General features: G+C 39.7%; 1 protein-coding gene and 1 pseudogene across 2 annotated transcripts in view; both read left to right on the plus strand.

Moving 5' to 3' along the window:
- Positions 1-6,942, plus strand: part of BTLA (B and T lymphocyte associated) — a 32,297-nt gene extending 25,355 nt beyond the window's left edge. For both annotated transcript variants that reach the window (XM_036447216.2, XM_045583996.1), the window contains 3 exons: positions 804-944; positions 2,415-2,461; positions 6,275-6,942. In XM_036447216.2, coding sequence (XP_036303109.1) covers positions 804-944; positions 2,415-2,461; positions 6,275-6,550 — 464 coding nt within the window. In that variant the 3' untranslated portion in view covers positions 6,551-6,942. The remainder of the gene's footprint in view (positions 1-803; positions 945-2,414; positions 2,462-6,274) is intronic.
- Positions 6,943-18,188: 11,246 nt separating this feature from the next.
- On the plus strand, positions 18,189-19,287 carry LOC118724196 (annotated as a pseudogene).
- The last annotated feature ends 639 nt before the right edge of the window (positions 19,288-19,926 follow it).

Below are 19,926 nucleotides of genomic sequence, written 5' to 3' on the forward strand. Positions count from 1 at the left end.
AAATGTAACTATATTAATACACTTACGAATAAAGTTTTTCTGCATAAAAATGAACACAAGTACAAAATTAAAGATGTATGATGTATTTTGATATTTTTATTCTGTAATGTTTAATTTTAAAATTTGTTTGTGATCAATTAAATTATTTCATGAGCCAAAAATAAGCTGCACGCCATCAAGGACAAATATGGACTTAATGCATGTTAACATTGATCAAAAGTATTGAGCACCATCTATATGCCCACTAAACCATAATTGAAGATGTCAAAAGTATTTGGTATTTGGAGATAATAAAGAGTTATGAGACAATGAAAAGGCGTTTTGTTAAAGGAACCTGAATTAAGTATCAGAAAGATGTTGACTTGAGTCCCAAGTGTGCTCAGTATCTGTCTGACCTTGGGCAATCTTGGAACAATAATACTCTTTCTCAATGCATGGGGCTAGATAAAAATAATGGCTTTATTACTTTTCTTACATTATAAATATGAGTTAAGACCATTTAAAGGAAATGGCTTGGTTAAGTGTTTTCTGAGAGCTATATGGTTGTTGTTTCACAGGGTATTAACCTGAGCAGAATGAAGAATAATTGTTACAAAAAATAAATTGTAACCCAGAACCACCAACATAGGTTCAGCAATAAAGCAAGAAGTCAGAGAGTACTAATGCTTGGGATTCTTGGGGAAGGTTTGCTGGAAGGGAAATGCAGGCATCTTCTTTCTTCAAGTTCTAACAATGCAGAGGATGTTGCCGATCCTAATATATTTCAGATTTCTAACTGCCTTTAGCATTGACTGACATTTCAGATACAACCAGTGCTACAGGACCACCGTTCAAGAATGAGATAGAGGGCAGACCATGGATCCTTTATTGCTTGCTTCCTTTGGGAGGATTGCTTCTACTCATTACCTGTTTCTACCTATTCTGCTGCCTGAAAAGGCACCGAGGTGGGTTCCATCTTCCCTCTACTGCTCTGTGCCACACATTTCGGGTTCAGCTACTAGGACTGATATACTTGTAGTTGGTTTCTGTTGTTTTCTTTGCCAACATTTTGCAATAAACCATGGGTAATGCTTTCCTGGGGGACAGATCATCCTCCCACCAAAGCCTAATGGATTAATTTATGTTCACTCTAGCAATGGTGAGGCATGCTCACCATAGCACAGCCAAGCCTTGTGGTAAGGAGGGAACTTTACTCATTCTACTTGAGTCAATCCTCGGTCTGTGTGGGAAGCTCTTAAATTTTCAGGGTGTTGAAAGGGAGATTGAGATAATCTCTCCACATGTCTGATTTGAATTAGTTTGTCTCAATCTCTTTTTCCCAGCCACACCACACCCTGCCAGTCACACATGCCCTTGTTTATAAGAAGGCCCTCTGTCCTCGGAGAAAATTCATCTGCATGCACTTTCTGTTGCCATTACAAACACATGCTTGAACTGAGCCCTCCCTCAACAACAATAATAAAAATGTGTATTTTGCATGATGGGGGAAGTGTGATATATTTTGAACCATGCCTTTCTGCTTTTGTGAGAATTCCCTCAGTGTCATGAGGGAACACTTAACCACATAAGAGACAAATGTATAGAGAATTCTGATGTAGCTCTGGTCTGAACCAACTCCGTTCCTGCTCTCTCCTTTGTTCCTCTCTGCCATCTGCTCCCATTCCTTTTCCCACAATAGCGGCCACAGAGTAGCTATAGAAACTAAGTCAGACAAAGAAACCCTTATTTCTGCCATAAGAGAAATCTTTGTCTGGGCAGAAGTGTTCCTGGTATTTTCCCCTGAGGACTTCTGGATCCCAGAACCTCCTCAGAATCCCGAGAGAGTCTTCTGTAATCTCAATTCCACACCCACAAATCCCAGTGTCTTTCCACGGTCCCTCTCTAAGCTTTCTGAGACTATTGGGACCTCTCTCAGATCTTCAGAAAGAGTCAGGGGTAAATCCTTTGATTTCCCACATCCAACCTGAACTTGGCTATAGGAAATCCTGGCTATGCAGGTGACCGGACAACTGTGTGTCTGGCACTGAGTACAGATTGTCCCCAAACTAGGATTTCCAGCCTTTAAAAAGTGATGTCCTAGATGCTATCTCTGCCTCAATAAATATGTTGGAGGGCTCTCGGGAGTGAGAAGTGAAGAAAATGGAGGAGAATGAATTCACAAAATCGAGTCGTATGCGCCATGCTAGTCACAGCAAATCAACAAGCCAAACTAACAATAATGCTCTCACTGGTATGCATGTGGGTGGGAATGGGTGAAGGGCATTCCACCTCAGCTCCAGGGATTGAATTTCAAGTTAGCGGTCGGATTCCAGAACCCACATTCTTACCACAACTTCAATTTACAGGGATTTGGGGAAGAATTTTGTGTTGTCCTTTATTCCTTTTAGTTTCTTATTTTTCTTCTTGAATTCCAGGGGAACAAAAGGAGCCTTCTGATACAACAGGAAGGGGAATTAACCTGGTATGTTCACTCTATCTGTTAAAACAAATGCAATCTATGTTACTTCATGTTATTATTTATACTTTTTTATTTGAGTCTCTATAACACTTACCATGTGCCAGGCATGTCCTAAGGGCTATATACATATTGGTTTACTTAAAGCATTTGTTTATTTTAAATCCACCTCTGTTTGCAGCAGAAATTCTTCAGAATTCACCAGCCTCAGACTAAGTAATTATGTATTTATTTATTTATTTATTTATTTTTGAACAGCATGGGTGGCAGTACAGGCTCAAAACAGAAAAGACAGACACTGAACCATAGATTGTGGCTCTGTTCTTGGCCTGTTATGTGACTTCACGCTATTCATTCATTCTCACAAATACCTTAAAGTCTTTCTGGAAGAGAGTTGAGAGTTAATGAAAGAACGAGCCATAAATAACCTCATATAATAAATTTTAATTGTTTCATAAATCACACCAGCAGATAAAGAAGCATAAGAAGCATGGAAGAAGTTAGAGCTACTATGCAAAAGTCTCCGTGTGTGTGTGTGTGTGTGTGTGTGTGTGTGTGTGTGTGTGGGCTCATCAAGGAGGAGACCTCCCAGACAAAGCAAAGGATGTTTTGCAGGCAATGCCAAGTTTTCCAACAAGTCCTTGGAATATAAACTTGGACTTTCCTTTTGGTTTTAATATTGTATAAATATTGGAACTAAAAAAAGAATATAAGATAAGGTGATATATTTCTGAAAATTTTTTTTTATGAAACTCTTTGTTAAAAAGAAATACTGCCCTGGCTGGGTGGTTCAGTGTGTTACAGCATTGTCCTGGACACCAAAAGGTTATAGGTTGGATTCCTAATTGGTTCACATCCTAATAGATATTTTTCACATCAATCTCTCTCTCCCCTCACCTCCTATCACTCTAAAGTTAATAAACATATCCTTGTGTGACGATTTTTAAAAAGATAGTAAATATAAAAAATACTGCAGTCACGAATGAGATACTGCAAAGGAACTTGTGTGTATGTGTGTGTTAGTAAAGCAAAGATAAAGATCTAGTAAGCTGGAAAGTCCCAGAAATGTGAGCAGCAGATAGAGCCAATAATTATAATATTATGTTTTTTTTCGTTCAGGTGTTTGTTTTTTTTTGTGTGTGTGTGTGTGTATGTGTGTGTGTGTGTGTGTGTGTGTGTGTGTGTGTGTGTTTAATATACTTTATTGACTTTGTACAGAGAGGAAGGGAGAGAGATAGTTAGAAACATCTATGAGAGAGAGTCATCAATCAGCTGCCTCTTGCACACCCCCTACTGGGGATATGCCCACAACCAAGGTACATGCCCTTGACTGGAATCGAACTTGGGACCCTTCAGTCCGCAGGCCGACACTCTGTCCACTGAGCCAAACCGGTTTTGGCTTCATTGACTTTTTAGAGGGAGAGAGAAACATCAATATGAGAGTTATACCTTGATAAGTTGTCTCCCTAATGTGATCCAACTAGGGATCGAACCCACAAACTGGAAATCAAACCTTCCCCCTTTTGGTGTGTGGGACAATGCTCCAACCAAATGAGCCACACCAACCAGGGCTAGCCATAGAGCTTCCTGTGTAAGCTGGACAAATTGTTTATGATTTGAACTGGAATTCAAGAGGGGTTTTTCTGTTTGTACAATTATTTGTTTTGTTTTTTAAATTGAATTTATTGGGGTGACATTGCTTTATGAAATTATATAGGTTTCAGGGATACATTTCTATAATACATCTGTATATTGTATTGTCTATTCAGTACCCAAAGTCAAGATTCCCTCCATGGAAATTTTGTTTTAAGGTGTTTATATCTTTCACCGACATTTTGTTTTGCCCCCTTTGATTAGTCAAACATTTAAAAAAAATAATAGAAAAGGTGCCATATTACATCTCTGAGACTGACTACACATTTCTTAAAAAGGAACCTATACGGGAACCATGGAATAGAACCCAAAAGTAGAAAGAAACTGGTAAACACATGGCAGACACTTGTAAAAGCCAGCGTTCTCATCTTATTCCAGAATAGTCCTTTAAGGGTATAAAAGTGCTGGTACACTAAAAACCACTAAATTGTACACTTAGAAAAGTCAATTTTAAGGTACAAGAATTATGTCTCAACACATTTTTAAAAGTATGTTGTAAACTGGACGGTGCCATACAGATACAGAATAGGAGAGCTGCTTCATTGTTTGCCATCTCTGCCCCCCACAGCAGGGCGCACCCGCCTTGTGCACCCGCCCTTCGATGAGGTGCCCACAGGAAAAGTTCTTCCACAGAGCACCACGTTTCCTTTACCCCATTCGTTCTAACAGTTTTCCATGGAAACGAGACATCTTTTGGGAAGAAGCCAGGTAACAGTTGAGAGACACAGATTGAAAAATTCAACAGAGAACTTGATATATTGAATATTTATATCTATTAGGTCACATGGAGTCTTTTTAAAAATATATATTTTATTGATTTTTTTTTTACAGAGAGGAAGAGAAAGGGATAGAGAGCTAGAAACATCGATGAGAGAGAAACATCAACCAGCTGCCTCCTGCACAACCCCTACCAGGGATGTGCCTGCAACCATCGTATATGCTCTTGACCAGAATCGAAACTCGGACCTTTCAGTCTGCAGACCAACGCTCTATCGCTGAGCCAAACTGGTTTCGGTGGTCATATGGAGTCCTCTTCACCGCTCCTCTGTAAACTTTAGGCAGGCTCCTTTGCGGGAAGGCTGGAGTACTTTTCATCTGAGCTAAGAGACAGGGACACAGGGTCATTAAAAACCATTCCTAACTTTCAATCATCCAGCCTTCCTGTTATTTCCTGCGCAGACCCCTCATGGAGGGAGGCAGTGTATTCAACAGTTAACACCTAGTTTTTCAGAATAGGCCCAGACAGGCTTGTGTGGTAGAACTCTGCTGAGGAAAAGTGGATGGGCCACTGCACACATAGCAGTGAAAACAACAGAGGGACACATGAGGCATGTAGACTTTCAAAAACTGTGGACCTGATACCTTAAAGCAGCCAGGCCAAAGTTCAAGAACATGATTGACAAAATTGGGATATAAAAAAATTGAAATAAGAAGACATCTTCATTTTTACCAGCTGAGTCCCCTTGTATAACTAGAAATTACAAACAAATAATTGAAAAGAGTGAAAAGCATCGGGATCCACTTAATCTCTGTTTCCATAAGTTCACCTCTTTTCCAGAAGCTTTCTGAAAGATATCTGACTCTATTTTTGAAGTGTAAGAATTTTCTTGTGATATAAATAACAATTGAAATATTTTAAACTTTTTCTAAGCTTTGCTCCCCCCAAAATAAAACCCCATCAAGGTTCCAATTCCAGGTATTAAATCATAATACTGTATATTGAATAAATACTAATATTTATTTTTCTGCACCTTAGAGGGTATCTGTTCTGCTTTATCTTTAATGATTTTATTCTAAACCATATAAATACTATCCATTATGTTATAGGTTGCCTGAAGTTCCTCATAAATATTTGGTGCTTTTTTCATAAATTTGGGCTCTGCTTCTCATTTTGAAGAGGGATTTAAAAGTGTACTGTGGTCTCAAAAGTGACCAATAATATAGTACAAAGTAACTATTTGGGATGAACATAGTGGTCCTTAAGCTTTTATCCTTTAATAAGGAAGAATCTGTTAAAAAAAAAAAATGTCAACAGCATATGTGAGGAAAAGTCCACTATTTCTCCCCGGGTATAAGGACTCAATTTAGCCTGCTTTTATAGTTTGCTAATAAATATGCACCATCATATCTTAAAATTATAATTAAAGCAATTTTTTTCTCTTGTAGGTTGATGTTCCTCAGCCCTTTAAAAGTGAGCAAATTGAAGTGGGCACCAGACAACATCCCCAAACTCTGCCATCAGAACCTGATGTCTATGATAATGACCCCTGGGTCAGCAGCCAGGAAGAGTCTGGGGTTTATTCTAACCCAAGTCTGGAGGAAAACAAACAAGGCATTGTTTATGCTTCGCTGAACCACTCCATCATTGAAATGAACCCAAGGCAGGCAAGAAATGTGAAAGAAGCACCTACAGAATATGCAGCCATATGTGTGAGGAGATAATTCTCGTCCCACTCTCCCACCAGCCGCCATGGATGATCAGCATGTCCATACCGCCATCGATGATCAGCATGTCCTACAGAATGTCAAGTAATATTCCTTGACCTAAGAAGATTCACTTTCAGGGGAGTCATGTTGGAGCTTGGATTTTAATGGTCAGTAGGGCAAATGACTAATAGTTCTGCCAGAAAACTCTTTTGGAGCATTTTATTTTATTGCCATGAACAACATCTCCTCTCCAAAACTGAGTGATATGAATAGCAGAGCAGTAGAACATTTAAACTTAGCTACATTTTACCCAACATTTAAAGTCAATATTTACTTTGGAGCTATCAGAAACACAGGTAGGGAAGAGAGATATGTGTTATCTGCATCGGTTCACTACACACGCTTGAGAGAAAGAATGTCCAATTTAACTAACCATAAATATGGAAGTGATAGTATGTTTATTTCCAGTCAATCTTTAATAATAAGAAATTTTCCTCTATCAAGCTAATGTTGAGGTTTCTTATATGTCAAGGAGAAATCATTTTAGGCTTGATGATATAATAAAATAATGAAAAGAATAAATTGTGCAATAAAGATGTGGAATATACCAACTAGGTGGGGGTCGATGGTCCCCGCACCAGAGAAACAAATGCTTCTCTCCACCCTGTCAGGTTGCAAAGCAAATGTCTGTGGTGATGGAGCATTTAATGGATGGTGCATTTATAAACCACGTGGTGACTCACTGGGTTACAAAGTCTAGTATATATGAATAGACATTATGCTGCTGCTGAACTAATGTACTTGTTGGGTGTCTGAATAAACATAAATATCAGTGAGGATAGTTATCATCAGGCAGGTGAATATTGATGGCTTAAACTGCTTTAAGGTTGACCTGATGTCAAACTTAAAACACAATTAATGGAATGGAGAAAAGTCCAGAATATTTAGTTGGCCAGTATGGGTTAAGAAATTTTCAGTCACCACATCTGTATCTTGCTGTTCTTCTTAGTAAGGAATCAGAGCAGATCATACATAGTGAAGTAGTTCAGCTGGATAACCATTTGTTTTAAATATTGAGGTTGCAGCCGTTTAAAAGTATAGCAAGTATATATGACTTCAGTTTTCTGAATTTCCAGAGTACTTGAGTCTAATTATTTCAAAAATAGCCTGCAACTTCATTCAACAGTTTCAGGCTATCAGAGTTCTTGGGTGCTGCTATTAAATAATGCAACAGATCTCATGCATCTTGGACAGCAGAGGTTAGAATCCATTTAAACAAATACATGAGCTGCTGCACAAATGAATGTGAAGGGGTGTGTGTGTGTGTGTGTGTGTGTGTTAGTGTCTAGAAAGAAAGATGTGTGACTTAGAGAAATGGTAAAAGAGAAGCTGACAAAAGTGACATACCATTTCAGTTTGCTAAAGAAACCCAGAAAACTGGAGCAAATGAGTCATTATAGAAAATGTATGAAAATAATATCTAAAATTGTGGGGATAGGCGTATGACAGCCCATAAAAGTTTTTGTCCCAGAAAGACTAAACAGATTTTGTGGTGGAGCATTTCTTATGTAACTCTTGTTAAAATTTTAACCTTTAGATTGGGGTAGTGAGTATTGTTTTAGACTCATTGTTATCCATCCAGTATAATATTACTCCTAGAAATTCAAGCAACCAATTTTCTGTAGGTTTTTTTTTTTTTCAGCCAAGCTGCATTTACAGGAAACTTATGTACAAAAGATAAATTAGAATAGTGTTCGCGGTATTCTTAAAAATAGAAACAGGAAGAACAGGGAGGATACACTTAGATGTCCTTATCAGATAAACACACAAAGCTGAACAGTTTCTTCATAATGAGTTTAAAAATATATACATATATAAATATATATATTTCTGAATATTGTTAACAATATTCTTAACATGTCTTATAGTAATGTTGATAATGATTTCACCTCTGTTAATGATTTATACTTATATTTGTATGATGCTGCCAAAATCACAAATCATTTATGTTTTTATTCCTTCTTAATAAAAGATGTCAGAGTTATATATGTACTTTGTAAATAAATAAATTTATTTCAGTATTACTACATGGCTTGTTTCATTAATGAAATATGAGAAAAAGAATATATAGATAATTTAATGATTTTCCATGATTTTAAGATTGTTGACTATTCCCAATAAGAAGGTAAAGTTATTAAAACTTATTTGGAATAAATATAATGTTGATTTTTGTACCAAAAAGTGCATGGACATGAACTTTGAGTGATTCTCAAATCTTATGGCACATAAAAACAACTTGAAGAACTTGCTGAACTGCAGATAACCAACTCCCAGCACTAAGAAATTCTGCTTCAGGAGATTCAGCATATAGCTCTAGAATCCTCACATAAAAAATCACCCCAGATAAAATTTTTTAATCCCCTCACCTTAGAATATATTTTTATTGACACATGTGGAGTGAGGATATTTTTCTATTGATTTTTAGAAAGAGTGGAAGCCGGGGGGAGAGAGAGAGAGAGAGAGACAGAAAGAGAGAGAGAGAGAGAGAGAGAGAGAGAGAGAGAGAGAGAGAGAGAGAGAGAGAAATCTATCACTACCCCCAGAACTGGGGATCAAACCAGCAACCCAGGTATGTGTCCTGAATAAAGCCCATAATCCTTTGTTATATGAGGTGATGCTTCAATCAACTGAGCCACCTGCCTGGACACCCCATATAATTTTGATAGGGGTTTCTCAGTGCAGAAAAGCTGGTCTGGCAGGAACATGGGACAAGGGCAAGGTGTTGGTGATGCAGATCTATCTAAAGGTCCCAATAAAACACTTTGAAGGGAAGAGCAAGAAGAGCCTCAGAAAGGGACCTCTATTGTTCACTGTTGCTCATTGTCTCCCATTACCACTTAATTAATTAATTGCAGAGATGGTCATAATTGCCAGACGAGGGGAATACTTGCTGGTGCATTTCCTCCAAGAGTTGGATGGGCTGTCCAGACAACTGCCTGTTCTTACACTCAAACACTGTTTTTTAAAAAAACATATACTATATATTTGTCTTGTCCATTAATGAAGCCTTTCTAGGTCCCAGAATCGTTTCTCTAGCTTGATCATATCTGTCAATCTATAAAAGCACATACACATATCCTATCTAATAAAAGAGAAACATGAAAATTGACTGTACCTCTGTTACACCCACAAGCCACACCCACTAGCCAATCAGGGGAAAGTATGCAAATGAATCCAACTAAGATGGCTGTGGCCTCTGCTCAAGGCTACCAAGTTTCAATTATATTATAGAAGATGAATAAATCCCAGATACCTGCTTCCAGCTGGCCCGGGTCTCTGCTCAAGTAAGCACTGAAAAAAAAAAAAAAAAAAAAAAAAAAGCAAAAAAGGAGAGGCTGAGAGCCTGGATCACGGGGGTGTGGCCAGCCTGAGAACAGCTCTCAGCCCCTCACCCAGACTGTCCAGGCACCCCAGTGGGGACCCCCACCCTGAAGGGGTGTGGCTAGCTTGAAAATAGACCTCAGCCCCTCACCCAGGTGAGGGTCCCCACTGGGGGCTTTGACCAGCCTAAAAATGGCCCTCAGCCCCTCACCCAGGCTGCCCCATGCCCCCAGGAAAACATCCACACTAATCCGGGACACCCTTCAGGCCCCACTCATGCAACAGGCCTCTATCTATACTAATAAAAGGGTAATATGCAAATTAGACTGAAAGACCTTCCAGGAGACCTTCTGGACATTTTTCTGGACAAAAAAGCCATGGTGTTGGGACCAGAGGTAGAGGCAGTGAGAGGCTAAGAGGGGAGGGCAGTTGTGGGTGATCAGGCTAGTTGGGGGCAGGGCCATTGGAGGTAAGCAGAGCAGCAGGGGGGCAGTTGGGGGTGAGCAGGCCAAGAACGGATAGTAGATGTGAGTGGTCAGGTTGGTGTGGGGGCAGGGCTAGTGGGGGCAAGCATACCAGCAGAGGGGCCAGTTGGGGGTGAGCAGAATGTTTGTGGGGGTCAGTTGGAGGTGATCAGGACAGCAGGGGGGCAGTTTGGAATGAGCAGGCCAGCAAGGGTACAGTTGGGGGCAAGCAGGCCAGCAGAGGGGGCATTGGGGGTGAGCAGGCCAGTAGGGGAGGCAGTTGGGGGTGAGCACACTGGCATGGGGGCAGTTGGGGGTGACCATGACAGAAAGGGGGGGGGGGGCAGGTAGATGAGTGCTTAGGAGCCAGTGGTCTAGGATTGTGAGAGTATGCAGACTGGGCTAAGGGGAACTCCCCCATGCACATATTTCATGCACCAAGCCTCTAGTTTTTTAAAAGAGCCATTTTAGGTTCAGCAAAACTGAACCTAAAGAGAAAGAGAAATTACATAGAATTTCCATATACTTCCTGCCCCCACACATGCATAGCTTCCCCTGTCAACATCCTGTGCCAGCCAGAGTGGTACATTTGTTACAATCAGTCAGTCCATAGTTTACATTAAGATGTACTCTTGCTATATTCTTTTATTTTTTTTCTTTATTGTTTAAAGTATTACATAGGTGCTTCTTTTCCCCTCACTAATCTCTTCCAGCCTGCTAGGTTTTGACAAATGTATAGTGACATGTATCCTTTATTATAATAATGTACAGAAACCTTCACTCCCCTAAAAATCTTCTGTGTTTCACCTATTATTCATCCTTCCCTCGCCTTAAACAATACTGATCATTTTCCTGTCTCCACACTTTTGCCTTTTCCAGAATGTCACATAGTTGGAAAATCATACTGTATATAGCCTTTTAAAATTCTTTTTGGCACTGAATAGTATTCCATTGTCTGGATGTGCGACCGTTTTCATATGGTCGGTTGTTTCCTCATGTTGACAATTAAGAATAAAGCTGCTATAATCATCTGTGCGCAGTTTTTTTTTTTTTTGTACAGACATCAGTGTCAACTCAAGCAAGTACCAAGGAAGATGATTGTTGGATCATATGAAGACAACATGCTTAGTTTTGTAAGAAACTGTCAAACCACCTTCCCAAGTGCTGCACCATGTTATTTCCCAACAGCAGTAAATGAGGGTTCCTGCTACTCCACAGCCTCACCAGCAATTGATGGTGTCAGCGTTCCAGATTCTGTCCATTCTGATATGTGTAGTGATTGCCTGTTGTCTTAATTTGCAATTTCCTAATGATATATGATGTTGACATCTTTCCATCTGTTTACTGGCCACCTGTGTATTCTCTTAGTGAGGTATCTGTTAAGTTTTTTTTACCTTCATTTTAATCTAATTGTTTTCATGTCCCTGAATTTTAAGATTTCTTTGTCTAATTTGGATAGCAATCTTTGATCAAATATATGTCTTTTGCAAATATTTTCTCCCAAATATTATGGCTTGTCTTCTCATTTTGTGAATGGTCATATCATTTATAGCACTTATTTGTTATTATGTTTGCTCCACACTAGACTGGGGCTTCTCGTGGGCAAGAATTATGTCACATTGCTCTTTAGCTTCTTAGCTTGGTGCTTGGCACATGGTAGAATGAAATAATGTTTAAGAAATGAAAATTTGTACTTTAGAAAATTAACTTTCATTTGAAATGCTAACAACAAGATACCCATAAAAAACATACACCGTGTCAAAACAAGCCAGAGGAAAATCATTTGGGAGGTAGGGGGGAAGGATCCCAAGTCAAATTCATAGAAAATATCTCTTTATTAACTTTTGGTCAAGAATATGCTTGTGTATTTTCAGAAAACAACTCTGAGACCATGTGGATTCCTGCAACAGAGAGGAATTGACAGGAGTGCCCCAGCCATGAAGACAGAAGAGAATCAGTTCAGAGATGGAAGGCACCGACAATGCCTTGCCATACTAGCAGACAGGAGCTGTGTGTCGCTGAAGGATGCCCAGGACCAAACCAGAGATGGTCGGAACTGCATCCACACCATTTGTCAACCAACCAGATCTGAAATACCATGGCTGACATGTACACATAAGGAACTGTTTGGCATTGAAATGGGGACTCAAAAGAACTGTTGACCCAGAAAGGAACTCACTATAGACTGATTCATTTGCCTCTCAGCATAACCATCATGGCTTGTCTCAGTTTTGGTCCTTATAAGGGAATTCCTTGTATAACATGATCTAATGATGCATCCAGGGGAAATAATGAACAACATAAATTGATGAATAGAAACAGACCTGGAGACAGAGAAGCAGCAATCAGACTGTTGGGCCTCAGAGGGAAGATAGGGGAGTGGAGGGGTAAAGGGGAGTTATCAACCAAAGGACTTGTGTGCATGCATATAAGCCTAAACAGAGGTCATAGACAACAGGGGGTGGGCATATATGGGGAGGGGTTTAGAATGAGAATGGAGGGTTGAGGACAATTATGTGACACCATAATCAATAAAGAAATTTTTAAAAAAGAAATGGATGATTATGTGTGTGAAGTGAGTCATCTACTACCTTGCTACTCAAAGGATGGCCTTCAAATAAATAGCATTTCTTAGAAATGTAGAATCTCAGACTTTACTTACTACACAAGAATCTGCATTTTCACAAGATCCCCTAAGTGATTTGTAAAGCTATGATCCACTTAGCCTTTATGAACCCACATCTGCTCCACAGTTCAGTGTGGTATAAGCTAGTCACTCATTTGGAAAGTTCTATTTTACGCTGCAACAGAGAGGGTTTTACCACCCAACCCAAAGATAAAAATGGTAAGTGAGAAAGGAAACATTACTAGTTTACAGAAAGTTTGTGCTGAAATTGAGATAATAGGAACTGAAAATTCTGTGCTAGATATCAAGGTGCAGGTTCAAAAAACAAGTTTTAGGGATTGATCTTTAAATTGGACCTATTCTGAAGTTAGTTAGGGTAAACATTCCATGGGAATCACTTTATCTGCAAGCAATCTAAGATCGCATACTAGGCACCTAGCACTTTGCTAGATTCTGAGGTGACAGGGTTAAGTAAGATTCCCTTCCTGCCTATCATTGCTTGCAGTGTAGGTGAATAGGTAGAAACTAAACAAAAATTAAAATCTGATAGCTGAATTTTATCATGTAGGTGGATACAAAGTACTTTGTTTCCACCTACATGTTTCTTTGCCTGTAAGGACCATGTTATATTCACTGTATTAGAATTTGTGGTCCTGGGACATCTTAAAAATGATATTACTAGAATATATATTTGCACACATACATACACACAGACATGTAAATATAAATTTATACATATCATCTTAATTAAAAATAAAAGCTAACATTAATGTATTTAATGTTGTTATTCATTAATAACATTAATGAATGATATTGATTAATTCATTAAATGGGTACCTTTTGGTGAGAGGAAAGACAGTGTGGAAAACTCAGGATGGAAATGAGATTTTAATGAATGTATTTTGGTATAGTTTTAACTGGAACCATGAAATTTATTTGCATAATTCAATAGTAAAAATTTATTTTAAAAAAAGTAATCCCCCAAATAAAAAATAAGCTTAAATGTCTATCAGGTTATTAACAATGTATATATAATTGCATTAAGTAACTTTAATCTGTGTCTTGACTATCGATATTTATCCATATAGAAATTTAAGAACTAAAGAACCGTAATGATATTTTAATCTCTACCTGGTATTTTTCAGTTATATTGTTACTGTTTTATAAAAAATAATTTGATATTAATAAAAGATAAAGCAAATATATAACTATTAATATATTTAGAAATAAAACTTTCTTACATAACAAAGTTTAACTCAAGTATAAAATTAAAAGTGTTAAGAATCCTGCAATCCAAGCTTCAAATTGGAAGTTTAAGCATAAACTCATGATTTTACCTGTTAAAAGTCATTTTAATGCCATCAAATCTAAACAAATTTAAAAAAGCAAAATAATAAATCTTCATAGATTATATAATTTTTAAAATATATTTTTATTGATTTCAGAGAGGAAGGGAGAGAGAGAGATATAGAAACATCAATGACAAAAGAGAATCATTGATTGGCTGCATCCTGCACGCCCCCTACTGGCGATGGAGTCTGTAACCCAGGCAGGTGCCCTTGAGAGGAATCAAACCTAGGATCCTTGACCACAGGCTAATGCTCTATCCACTGAGCAAAACCAGCTAGGTCTAGAGTATGTAATTGTTAGCCTGATAAACTTCAGAAATTAACTGAAAATTGATTTTTAAAAATTAAGGTGAAATGTTATAAAACATACAAAAATAACTTCATTTATACATAGCAAAACCACAAATATTAAATGATAGCTTCTCAAATACCAAGGAATAAAATAGATTGTACTGGTAAAGATGAGATAGACAATTGCATCAAGCTAATTAACACCTGCTTTGTCAAAATCAGATACCTGATAGCTCTATTGCTGCCATATAATAGTTGTCTATTTTCCAAAGTTTTTCAAGTGAAGAAATAAGCCAAGTTTCTATGTGGAAACATCTAATTTTTAAATCTTAAAAGCAGTGTTTTGGTTTTTTTAAATTGTGAAAGCCAACTAGAGCATAACAGCTGGATGGGGCTTGAGTCTCCCCTGGCAACGGAGGAAGCCAAGCTTCCCACCCACATAAGACCTCTCAGGGAATGTCTGACTGCCAGTTTAGGCCCGACCCATGTGGGATCTCCCAACCACTCACCTGCCTGCCTGCCTGATTGCCCCTAACAACTCTGCCTGCCAGCCTGCTTACCCCCAAATACCCCCTCACTGGCCTGATCTCCCACAACTGCCCTCCCCTCTTAGCCCCTAATCACCTCTACCTCAGCACTGCCACCATGGCTTTGTCAAAAAGAACGTCGTCGGAAGGACTCCTGGAAGGTCTCACAGTCTAATTAGCATATTACTCTTTTATTAGATAAGATAGAGGCCTGGTGCATGGATGGGGGCCAGCTGGTTTGCTCTAAAGGGTGTCCCGGATCAGGGTAGGGGTTTCCTTGGGGGGTGGGGTGGCCTGGGCAAGGGCCTATGGTGGTTTGCAGGCCAACCATGCCCCCGTTGGGGTGGGGGTTCCCACTGGGGATGGTGCTAGCCTGTGTGAGGGGCTGAGGGTCATTTGCAGGCCCCTCCTTCGGTGGCAGGCCCAGGTGGGCTTCCTCTGTTGCCAGGGGAGACCCAAGCCTCCTGCCAGCTCCTGCTGGCTCCATGGCCACTGCCATCTTTGTCCCGCTAATTTGCACATTCCCTCCTGACTGGCTGTAGGCATTTCAGAGTGTCTGTCAATTACCTTATTTCTCTCTTATTAGTATATATGATCAAGCAAACAGCATGAGCATGGGCATGTTTGTGCTACTTTCCCCTGCCCCTCAAGTGCCATTGGAGTGATGAGGATGAGCCCAGATGGATGCTGCCCAAATGGTAACTTGCATTATAGGAGAGGAATTCCAAAATTAGACTGCCCTTTGCTCTGAGGAAAACATTACCTCTATTTTCGAGGCTTTTTGCTACGTAAAGTTTCTGGGAAAGATGGTATGGAATACAAAACCTTGAAAAGGATTAGAAAAATTCACTTTATTTATTTATTTATTTTTTTTTTTATTAAAACTGAACTCCCATAAGAGTAAAGGCTCTAGAAGGGTTTGTTGTTGCTTGTGTGTGTGTGTGTGTGTGTGTGTGTGCGCGTGTTTGTGTGTGTTGGTTTTGTTTGTTTGGTTTTTGCAGCTCTATTGACTGAGAAAAATCTCAATGAGCCAAGAAAAGAAAATAGTCACTATAAACATAATTGGTGAAGTAGAGTTTAAATCCCAGCTTTTCTGTAGTGGCCCTTTTGGCTCTGCTCTTTCCCACACAGCCCGAACACAGGCCCGAGAGCATCAAGAGGGTTCCCTGGATCTTTGGGTTTCAAAGGACTAGGAGAGTTAAGCTGTGAGGTCTCAGGGATACAGAATCATAGCAGATCTCATTCATCTTTCAAGCAGCCAAACCCTAAGCACCCAAAATAACATCAGGACATTTGCCAGTGCTTTCTGTCTTTCAGAGTAAATTTGATGTATATCTTTTGAGTTTAACTGCATTTATTTAATTAATTCTACAACTGCTCTTAATGAATTTTGATAGAATTATATTTCCTAAAGTAGTGTTTTTGAATACAGATAACCCTATATAATAAAACGGTAATATGCAAATTGGCCCTAACTGTGGAATGACTGGTCACTATGACACACACTGACCACCAGGGGTCAGACGCTCAACACAGGAGCTTCCCCCTGGTGGTCAGTATGCTCCCACAGGGGGAGCTCCACTCAAGCCACAAGTCGGGCTGATGGGCGGTGGCGGTATCCTCTCCCACCTCCTGGCAGTGCTAAGGATGCCCAACTATGGCTTAGGCCCGCTCCCCTAAGCCATTAGTCGGACATCCCCGAGGCTCCTGGGCTGCCAGAGGAACATCTGACTGCCAGCTTAGGCCTGATCCCCCAGGGAGCTGACTATGAGAGGTCACAGGCCAGGCTGAGGGATACCCTCCCACCTTGAGTGCACAAATTTTTGTGCTCTGGTCTAGTTTAAATATAATTCTTATGGATTCATTTCCTTTACATTGGATCTGCTAGAATTGGATACTATAAGTACAATATATTCTGATTGAATTAATCAGTCCATGGTTACCTAAATCATAATTAAAGTTTGACATAGCCAGGTGAAGGTATTTGGAAACCATAAAGACCATTTATCCAGGCTGTGAGTAATTAAAAGTAACTCAATATGTACTTAAGTAAATTTGGTTGGCTTTACAAATAACACACACAAATGAAAAACTAAAAACATCACTGCCACCACTTATTAGCATTTTTATTAGTTAATCTATTAGTGCTTTTATTAGCTTAGCATTACACTCATAGATTACGAACGTTGAGATTTTGGAACATTTTTGTTTCTTGTTTTATAATTTCTATTTGATCTTTGCATTCTCATTTCTGACGTTCATTGTTTAAGATTTCTAAATTCTATATAGTTAGAATAAAGTTTTCTTTTAAAAAAAGAAAACTACATATGATATAAACCTTTCATTGTACACATCATATACCTTTATGAAGTCCTCATCATTTTGCATATTATTCCTAATGTAACTCTTTAATAACCAAGCATCACAAAACTAGCAACCCATTCATATAAGACTTCTTTTCCCCAATTTATAACAAGAAGTGGAATCCGGTTTTTAATTCTGGGACTTCTCATTTACAACCTCCCCTACCCCCTTTTTTTTCCTCTTGACTATGACATAACTATGGACATAACTATCGGTGAAGGGTAACTCAACTGTAGGGGCTTTCATTTGGTATGAAGAGAAAAACACAGAGAGAAGCGGGCGGAACTCGGGAGAGGCCCACCAGCGGGAGACTGCGGGGTGGCAGGTGGCCACATCCTGGGGCAGGAGGGAGCCCCACATTCCCCAACCCTCACATTCCCACCCCTTCAGCAATTCTGAGGCCTGTGGGCTAGGTCGGCTGGGGGTTTCCTGGAGGCCCTGCCCAGGTTGTCCGCTGGGCTTGGGCAGGGCTTGGAACTGGCCCGGGGGCTTGAGGGCCCCTGCATTGGTGGCGTGTGTGTGTGTGTGTGTGTGTGTGTATGTGTGTGTGTGTGTGTATGTGTGTGTGTGTGTGTGGCGGGGGACAGCAGGAGGCTAGGGGATAGAGGAAAAGTAAGGGGAGAGCCGGGGCAGGGATGGGGATTGGTTTCCATGGAAGACTGGATGTTTACCAGGGAGCTGACCAGTTGGTTGAGCAATGAGTGAGTGTAAACAGCTGAAGGATCAAGTGCAGACTGTGCGAAAAGGCTGAGGAAATGTTAACAATAGAATCAAACGTGCAAGAGGTTCTTTGTCCTATTGCCACAGGTGGAGATGTGCAAGGTCAATTCCATGATCTTATGGAACTCTTTAGAACTGGAGGGAAATCAGCAGACATAAACTATGTCCAGGAGCCACCTAGGCTGTTTCCAAATTCTAGCTATTGTAGGAGGTTATTATTCACTAGAGACTTGACTCTTCTTGTAGCAATTCAAGACTCTTTATGCAGAGTGCATTACCATCCTGAGAGGGAACCACGCACATGGCTTTTAAGATGAATGCCTACGAATGTATGGAAATGCCAATGTTTGGAAATACAATATTTTACAGATCTATTGGTTTATCTTCTGCTTACAGCTTTCATAGAGGGACAGATATTCTGCTCCACGGTGGCTTCTCTGAGCCAGGCGTCTTCAAACTACGGCCCGCGGGCCACATGCGGCCCACAGAGGAGTCTGATCCGGCCCGCCAGGTTTTTTGGGCAGTGAGTGCAGCCGAGGTGTTACAGTAGGAATTAGTAGTTCATATAGTCCAGCCCTCCAGCTCTCTGAGGGACCGTGATCTGGCCCCCACTTTAAAAAGTTTGAGGACCCCTGACACGTCAGAGCCTGGATCCTTTACAAGAAGTCCCACACGAGGGCCCAACGTGTGATGTGTTATAGTCAGATCCGGATGATGGAGCGGATGGGGTATTTCACCACTTGGTGCCAGCTACACATTCGACAGGACTGTTTTTAATCATGCCAATGGTCTCACCCTGGTTTCTCCAACTCACCAACTTGTAACGGAGGGATGCAACTGGGGTCATGATCGGAATGTGGTTTCCATTTTCAGTGCACCCAATTACTATTAGCTTGTGAGAACCAGGCAGTCATTATGAATTAGATGACACTTCAAAGTATTACTTCCTTCAGTCTGACTCAGCACTTCCTCCTGCAGAGCCTCTTGCTACCTGGCACACATCAGACTGCTTCCTATAAATTCCTCCTGGCAAAACCTGCCTTTGTAGACAGATGTATACTGCCTTTTTAAATATATATATATATAAACAAAACAAGCAATGGCATTCTATGTGTATCTGTAACAAATTGGGATCTGTCTTAGCATTAAAGTATATCATAGAACAAAATGTGCTATGCTAATGAGCATTTACCTGGTAGCACAATGACAGCACTAAGACTGAAATTTAGTCTGTTGTACTGTAAGTAAAAATAAAACCTACCTTATATAATAAAAGCCTAATATGCAAAATTTTGCCTGTTGTATTGTAAGAGACCATTTTTCTCTGCACTGTTCAAGCAAAAAATATAATGAACTTCATTTCCTTTTGCACAATTATAGTGTTTAACTGGCATGGATTAATAGAGTTGGAGTTTCATTTTTAAGAAAAATTCACACAGTAACTTCCACTTAATCCATTACCCTTTATTTTATTTTATTTTATTTTATTTTATTTTATTTTTATTATTTTTTAGACTTAACTTATTTGATTTTATTCTTTTTTTTCTTTTTTTATTAAATTATTATCTGTGTACATATCTTACCATTGCCCCCCCTCCCATACATACCCTCCCTCCCCAGAGTTTTGTGTCCATTGGTTGTACTTATATGCATGTATACAAGTCCTTCT

The sequence above is a fragment of the Pipistrellus kuhlii genome, unplaced genomic scaffold (assembly GCF_014108245.1).
Source record: "Pipistrellus kuhlii isolate mPipKuh1 unplaced genomic scaffold, mPipKuh1.p scaffold_m20_p_2, whole genome shotgun sequence".
Classification (NCBI taxonomy): Eukaryota; Metazoa; Chordata; class Mammalia; order Chiroptera; family Vespertilionidae; genus Pipistrellus; species Pipistrellus kuhlii.